Genomic DNA, 8,887 nt, shown 5'->3' with positions numbered 1-8,887 from the left:
AAAATTCTTTGAAGGGGAACAGGCCTTAAGGAAAAAATGTAGAAACATCGGAGATATTTTTATTCCTCTTTGTTAGTTAATCCTGATAGTTTATAGGGCATTGAGCGTGCAGAGGGAAGGCCTAGAATTGAATGACAAAGAAAGACAAAGGACTGAAGAAACAGCAGATACTGTGTATCATGGAAGCTTCCCAGCTGAGCGAATTGCCACTCATGGCACGACAGGCAACACCCTGGGTTTGAAAGATCAGCTTTGCTTCCGACTGACAGATGCCCGCTCCTAGCTAGGAAACTGCATAACAGCTCTTGTGTTGAATCTCAAGTTACCACAAACTCCTGGGAGGGAAAGAGAAAAAACCAAAACCCTACATCACACCCACTCTTGCATAGAGCGTTTGCAGTACAGTATGTGCCGGGGTGTTCCTTTCCTTTTGAACTGGAACACAGTGTAAACCAAGACAAGGAGGCACAAGGCCAGGATGCAGGGAATGACGATGGCTATGGCTTTCACAGTGCTGGCTGTGTTGTCCAGTTTGATGACAATGTCAACATCATCTTGAGGGCTGTGTCGGTCTTTATCTCGGTCTGTTGGTCCATCACAACCCATAAAATCCTTGAGGATGGATCTGGGATAGCCAGGTTCCACCCTGAGCATCTGGTTATTGAATTTCCAGTACTCTTTTCCTTTGTAGAAATATGTGAAGCCTGAGGAAGAAAGTAGCAATTATTCATGGTCATATGAAATCATGTCATCAATATACCATTATGGAAATTACTGGTAACAATTTTTTGTAATTAAAAAAAATCAAAAGACACAAGGAATAGACTTCAGTTAGGAGTCATTCAAATATTTTTTTTAAAAAATTGTTTCTTTACTGTCTCTAGAAATCTAATGTTGAGTCTGGGAATTTTGTTTTGGTTTTATTGTTTGTTTATTCTTTCGTTGTTCTTCCATTCAGTAAATTGGGATTTTATTTTCTTTCATTGCTAAAAAAATAATCAAATAATTCCAGGGAGTACGGTCTATGAAAAGCCAAGGTTTGGGCAGTTTGTTCATTTAATGGAAAACCAGCTAGAGTTGGGATCTTCAGGGATAGGACTTTAAAGCATCACAACCTCTTCGAGATGGGAAGTCTCCTGAAACAAACTGCAATGCTCTGCTGTGCTATGCTATGCAGAAATGAGAACTGACCCTCGTCAGTCTCACACAGCCTATTGCTGTACTTCAGGAGACTGGATGAAATAACAGCATCTTTTACATTAGATAAAAGGCATAACCAGATTTAAGTTTTCTGTAAAGACCTGATATTTGTTCATTCAGGCACAATCCAGTGTTATTATTACACATGCTTAAATGAAGAAAAAGCTTGACTCTTGCCAAAAATCTATATTACTTTATTATCCCAGCTGAAAAGTGGCATTGATCTGGCAAGACACAAACCTTCAGGATGGGCAAAGTTTCACCTACTGTTTATGAACTGAATGGAAATAGATGGATTTTTTTTTTACCTTTGCTTTATACATCTCATATATTCCATGAAGTATTAAAAGCTACTAAGTCAGATTGGGCACTATTTGTAGTTAACAATGCTTCCTGAAAAGGCTGGTAACTGCCTATCTGGAGACAACATTATTAACCACCTATTCAACCAACAGTTATTTTATTTCAATTTTAAAATTTAAAAAAAGAAATATTTGATAGTCTATTTTTCAGCCCACACTGTAGGAAGTCTTCATCACCTACTTCCCCTTTTCAGAAAAATGTGAGTATTTCATCATTCTTCTACATTAGGTAATTTGTTATTTTAATAGCCTGCCTAGCCAATGAAAAAGTATTTTCCTTTCCTTAATCCCTTGCATTTTTATTACCTGAAAATATGCTCATAGATTCATAGAAAGAGCTATTACAACTTGAAAAAAATACAAAAAGTACTGATCTATATCAAAGGAGTAGCTAGACCTTTTCAGAAAATGCCTTCCATTCTGATTGGAATAAAACCTAAAAGATGACTGCAATTCTTTAAATATGAAGTTTTAAAATTTTAGCACGTATAAAGTTCCTTAAAGTAATCTGGAGTTTAAATTAGGAGCATTATCAAATGCACAATTTCAGTATTTTGAACCACAGTTACCCTACCTTTGGATTCCACATAACAATATGCCTTTCAGAAAGTACTGCACATCCTAGCCATGGATAAATATTTCAAGTATGCAAATTTAATGTATTATCTCTATCAATAGTCTAACACATATATAGAGACCATATACAGATGTGACAACTCCAAATCTATATTCATATATATATGCAGAATACATGTATATATACTCAGGGGTAGATGTAAGTCAAAATACAAACTTTAGTTAGCAGTAATTGATATTATGCAGCAAAAGGTCAAAATAAAACTCTTAAAACAGCAAAGGGATTCCCAGCTGCTAGAGATCCAATACCATTTTTTTCAAATATAACCCATTTTTCACTAGAAAAGTCTGTTTAAACTTTTTAAAAAGTTCCAAAGTTTGAAATTTTCTGCCATTTTTGCTGAGGTAGGAACCAGGATAATAGTCAGTTACAGCTGAAAAGTGGAAGCTACCAGCAGAGAAGGACAATTCTAAGAGACTGAGTAGTTTTACTGCTTCTCCTGACAGAGCAAATGACTTCACACAACTGTAGAAAGTGATTTAATCTAATCTGCTAGATGTGTTAAACCTGCTTTGAGAGCTGTTCCTTACAATTTTCTGGATACTAGTCCCTGAGCAATACCTGACACAAACAGCACTGAAGGGCGTAGCAGTCACTGCTACCTCAAACGTACTTATGTAGTAAAGTACAAGGCAAAAAAGGCCAGTGGACTAATAAAGTAGACTACCTTTTCTCTTTCTTCTACCTAAAAATTGTCCCATCATCCCCTTCAGCATGTTAAATTTCCTGTGCTGCTCTCAAGGTAGAAGGAAAGATTTCTCCAATTTGGACAACTTTGTGTGATCTCAGATTCCATGTAGCAAAAGAAAGGAAATTTCTTTTCCACCCCTTCCTAAGAGTTTCTACCAGAGTGTTCGAAAACAAGTCACAAAATGGGAAGTAGCAGGGCAAGTTTCAAAGGTGCTACCTGTACCTGGACCTTAACAAGCTTTTAGGATACTGAGCTGGGACACTGACTAGAGTAGGAAATTGGTCTTTGTTGTCCTTTCCAAACCTTAATGCACAATTACCAAGAATGTTTGCCATCACTGAAGGAATCCCCTGCATGATCAGAGTTATTGTAGGTGTTCATTTGCATAGTTTGCACAACAAAAATGTAAAAGAAGGAAAAAAATATACTTTAAAATGAAATTTATTCCCTGAAAGACATGCTCTCAGATGTTTCCTTGTGAAGGCTTATAATAAAAGCTCTTTATCAACTCTGCTTCTGTCCAGAGAAACAAAAGCAGTTTCAGGAAAAATGGAATCAATTTGTTTCCAACTGAGCTGTGATATTTCTTATTTGAATCTGCTTTATTTCTTTCTCTCCTCATACAAACAACAGTTTGAATGAATTTTGAATTGTTTCTTAAGTCTTTATTTTCTTGATTTCAGGGAAAATGCCTTAGTGGTCTTCTTGGAAAATTGATGGTGTCATTTTCAGTCCCTTTTTCTGCCCTGGGGCCTTTATAGGATTTCTGAGATGCTCAAGAATTCCCTCTTTCCTTTCACCTCCTCCACAATCTCACGTCATGTTTTACTAACCTTCTTATCCAAGCGTCCAGCAGACTATCAAAACCAATAGGGTTAGAAAGAGAAGAGCCTTTTATGTAATCAAAACTCTTTCATGCCTTAAAAATGGGTGCTCTGCCTCTGCAGTGCTTTCAAACTCACTGGTCTGAGTGTTAAAGTAAGATAATTTTTATTTTTAATGGGAGGCACATGTACCTCAGCTCAGTACAGAATATATATTTATATATATCAATATATATTTATATTCACAGATATGTGTATATATGTATATTTGTGCACAGATGTAGATAGATGATAGATACACACACACAGATATAGATATATACACACACACACATGTATATATTTCTATAACATTTGTGACAATTTCCAGAGATATGCCTATTTAAAAACAGTTAATTATTGAGTGTGATGTATGCACAATATCATCTTGAATGACCTACTTTCCAGTTAAAAGCAACACAGAAAATCCAATCTAGCAAAAAAAGTCCAAAACACAGACAGGGTTTCTTCTTCTGGGTGCAACAGACACAAAGCAAGGAAGCAATTAAACATATTTTTGAAAAAAACCCCAAACATTTCCATGGCAAATTACTTAAACAAGTTAGAGGTTGAAATAGGAGACTAAAATGTTTTATAAAAGGAAAGAAAGATCTTTATTTTCTTATTAAAAGGTAATTATATTATGGCAATAGATATGCGTACTCTCTTATGAGGTAAACAGAATTAATTCAGAACCTACTAATAAATAAATCATATATGCCAGATAACAATTGTCCAACAATGATAGGATACAACAAATGCATATTTTTATTCTCATCAAAGGACCTAAACCCTTTGTGCAACTGAGGGCTCTGTTGGCAGCCAGCCACCATCCCCTGGGTAGCACTGAATTCTCCGGAGATGGAGCAGATTTTGGCTGCTCTCACTTGTTTTCTGGTGCATGTGATGATGCATCTTGATAAATGTAATACATCATGCTAAAATCCCTGTTATCTGCTTTTCTACATCATGGACTTATGACATCTTTGATTTACATAAATTCATTGGCATATTTCTGCTTAGATAAAGATTTTGCTTTCCTTTGCTAGATTTGAGAATGAAAGCAATACCTTCTAAGCTGTTTAAAAAGCCAACACCTTAAAAATTCAAGAGATATTTAATGTGTTTATGAAGCTTGTTTTAAGAGATACTATAATTCAGAAGAGAACAAAACCAAAATGAATTAAGACAAAAGAAAAAAAGAATGGAAATCAGGGTTTATAATACTAAATTTGAAAGTTTTTTCAGCCCTAGGCTAAACAGTTAAAAGAGCAGTTAAACACTTAAAAGAGCATTTTCACTAAAGCCAGTTCCATAGCAGGAAATGCTCTGTTCAGATATCAAGAATTCCTGCACCCCTTAAGCTGAACAGTCAATCATCCCTCTATCTTACATACTGCTATAAACACCTGCTCTATCTTACATAAAGGATGTAAATAAATCATTAAAACAAGAACATGTTTGCATACCATTTTCTTTGTGGACAAAGGCTCCCTGAGGAGATTCTGGGATACCTTTCCAAATTGTGATTGGTTTGGGATAACCAGGGTCCATGGATCTCATTTCTTCACTGTACCTCCAGTACCTGAAATATTTTTTAAAGGACAAAAACCCACATTTGTAAGATAGCAGATGAGTAACTTTACATTTTCCCCCTCTAACACTTGCTACATTCATTAACCACAAGTGGAAATACTGGATTTCTTCTCTTTGAACATTCATTACAAATAAATCTATTTGCTGTTTCATATAAATAGATAGAAGATAAAATATTTTTGCACTTCAACAACTAAACCAGCATGCATCTTACTTATAATCACCACAATTCTGATGCCTAGGGCTTTTTCACAGTGACACAGAGAGATGCAACACATGCAAAAAAACCAATGTTCATTAATGCTTTTCATAATATTGAAATAATGCAAGTGACAGTAGATTCAAATTAAAATACTGCCAGCAATCTTAATTTAACTCTTCATATGTATGCATTACAGAAGCTTTTAATTTTATTTCATTATCACTAAATAGATGCAGTGTATTATAAAATTCAACCTGTTTGTGTGCCTTTTTGCCAGCCAGCCTTTCTCAAACTTAAAAAGCTTCAGTGTGCAATTCGAGTAATCCTGAACATCTGAGAAGTATTTACACTTGTGATTTATTTACACTTTAAGATGATATTGATAATTTCTTTTTCCTTTTACTGCTGATCAAATTGCTGATCAAATTGCTATGCATACAAGTTGATTCTAAGAGTACAGCATCTCTAATGTCCTCTGCGTATCCTAACATTTTGTTGGGTCATTTCATATTTTGATTTACTCTATCAATTTAGAGCATAGTTTTATCACTATCATTGGTAATCTGGTTACTGCTAAAAACTTGATCCTGTTTCTCATTTGAATTCAGTTTTTAGAAATCCTTGTTACGGTCATCATATATTAAACAATTCTTACGTGGATGATATTTTATCGCTGCGAAGGTACTTAGGCACTCTAATTGATTCACATTTTCATCTTTTTAGAAAAGTGTGGTGGTCTAAACTCCTCAGTATTTCTCCCTGTAGGGCTTTAAACTTTCAATGAAATTAAAAAATGGCAGATTTCCAGTGGGTTAGGTGTTGGCAAGTTAGATTAAAAAGACATTTGTATTTATTTTTTCTTTCTTATGCTTAAATTATTTTTATAGCCTCAATTCTTAATCTAGTCACATATACATCAGCTACCAGTCAACAACACAATGCTCTTTATTTGGATACAAAACATCTTTGAAAGTTTACATGCAGAAACATCATGTAGAAGTAGTAAACAAAGCTCTAACTTTAATACTGTTGAAACCAGTTCTTCCTCATCTTTAAACTCTAAGTTTCTTGGTCATTAGTTTTCATTTTTAAAGAAATATATTTTCTTTTTCTCTCCCTCTATTTCAGAACTCTGTTTGTGGCCTCCATAATTTCTCTCCTTTTCCTTTTTCTCTTCCAATCTTTTCAACTTTTTGAGCTCCTTGTTTTAATAACCTCTGGTTTCCCACTAGCCCTAAATGACTTTCAAAGATGTCCTCTGTCAATAAATTCTTTGAGGACATACTCAGTGCACACTCTGAAATCACAGAACTTCTGGGTTTTCACCATTGATGAGAATGATTAGGGATCCTCCTGGGGAAGGACTGATCATGACCTCACCTCAGCAATCTGTGCTGGAGTAGTGAACACGTCTACAGGGTAAGGAAAAGCCTGGTCCTGATTCTATTTGGCGTGCCAAATGTTCACAAGCAAACTCCCTAATGAGGGTTTGAGCTCTACAGCCTATATAAACTTATAGACTGATAAATAACAGAGGGAAAAAAAATCTAAGTCCATTTCATAGCTTTAGAAAAAGGGATGTTGAAAAATATTTGCTAGACTATGGTCTATATCTAAGCCTATTTACTTAATGATATCTTGAGCCATTGAATGATTAAGCTTTATGAAGGAAAAAAACATTGATTTCAACTCTAAAGTGCATAAAAAGTTGGACCAGCCAGGGGCATAAACGAGGACATTTGTCAAGAAGTTCATCAAACCTATTATTTTCTAGTTCCAGATGACTTAGTTCTGGTAGGATAGGAAAAACAGAGGGACTAATGTTTTCTGTAGTCAATTTTTTTCTCCTTCGTGCATTTCATACAATTATTTAGAAGAATTATCATGAGTGTTGAAATAGATAATGTCAAATTACAACAACAAAGTTTCATACATTACCTGCTTTAGACATATGACTGTTTACTGGTTCAACTTTTAAATCTTCTTACTGGCTTAGTTAATGGGATTTTCTTGTTTGTTTACTTTTTTACTTGGTCAGTTTATCATTATTTTTATTTTATAGCCAATATTTGATCTCATAAGCAATGCACATAGAGAACCTTACTGTTGTAAGGGTTTATTCCCACTGATGGTCAATATCCTGTAATGGCTCAATTATCTCTGCAAGGCTTATGTTCAATCTTCTTCTAACACACTCTATTGCATTTATATCCTGCTGAGTTTCATTGTGCTTGTTAGCTCAAAGTAGCAACTTTTCTGCCAGCTCCTGTTTTCCCTGCTAGTTCTTTTTGTCTTCTATTATTACCAATTGTGTTTTAGGAAAGTCCTGAATATAAGTAACTGCCTATGCATGGTACAATAAAAGGACATTGCTGAATAAAGCCTAAAGGAAGTAAAAGCCACAAAAAATTCCTACTGTACATCTTTTAATAATATGTATGTGGAGGTGGAAAATTATTACCCGAAAAAGAATTTGAATTTTTAAAGAATTTTTAAAGAACCATAGGAAGCAAATTATTTAGGCATCTTCTACTCACTGTGAAAATTGATTGCTTGAAATGATACCTATTTTTAAAACATTACAAAAATTTGACTTAGTTATCTACTTCACTCACCATTAGTGATGGAGAGCTATATTTTTTTAAAATAATAAAAATAGCTTTAACCATAAAATTTGTTGCAGCATTCTGTAGTGCAATTTTTACAGTACTGCTAAAAAATTACAAACTATACTGTCCTAAACATATTCTATGATGTGCATTAAATTGATTTCTTAAGTGATCCATGAATACTCTTAGTGTCTGAGAACACTAAGTACCACACAGTAACAAAAGCAGTCATGGTTTTAATAAGACTAATAGAAATATTACAGTTATTAATAAGGAATAATTTGTCTCTGAGCACACAAAATTTCCCCAGCAATACATCAATCAACAAACACAGTACTATACTGAAAACCTGTAAAATCCATCATTCAGACAACTTGCAGTGTTTCAAAATGAATTCTCCTAACATCTCTATAAAGCAGGCAAGCATTCCTTTCCTTTTTTTTTTTATTTAGGGTTTCTGTGTAAATAAAGACACAGAAACTAAGTGACTAGTACAAGTATTTCAGGAATGGAAAAACCCTTGGATTTAATGTTTTTTTTCTGTGCTTTTCTTTTTGTTGGGAGGTTGTGATGATGATGATGATGATGATGATGATGACGACGATGATGATTATTATTATTATTATTGTGATTATTATTATATGTGTCCCTATAGATGTATAAGATTTATTTAGAAGATTTATAAGATTCATTTAGAAGTAATTCCAAGAAAATGCTCAAATTCTTC

The 8,887-nt window shown here is 34.3% G+C and overlaps 1 protein-coding gene across 1 annotated transcript in view; it reads right to left on the bottom strand.

The window, feature by feature from the left end:
* Nucleotides 1–369: 369 nt before the first annotated feature.
* The window catches only part of MMP16 (matrix metallopeptidase 16), a 163,218-nt gene continuing 154,700 nt past the window's right edge, over nt 370–8,887 (bottom strand). Inside the window, exons 9-10 of the mRNA XM_058809292.1 lie at nt 5,223–5,338; nt 370–704 (exon numbers count right to left, since the gene is read on the bottom strand). Of these exons, the coding sequence (XP_058665275.1) occupies nt 370–704; nt 5,223–5,338 (451 nt within the window). The remainder of the gene's footprint in view (nt 705–5,222; nt 5,339–8,887) is intronic.

Source organism: Ammospiza caudacuta, chromosome 1, assembly GCF_027887145.1.
Source record: "Ammospiza caudacuta isolate bAmmCau1 chromosome 1, bAmmCau1.pri, whole genome shotgun sequence".
Taxonomy (NCBI): domain Eukaryota; kingdom Metazoa; phylum Chordata; class Aves; order Passeriformes; family Passerellidae; genus Ammospiza; species Ammospiza caudacuta.
This window is presented reverse-complemented; position numbering and strand designations above follow the sequence as displayed.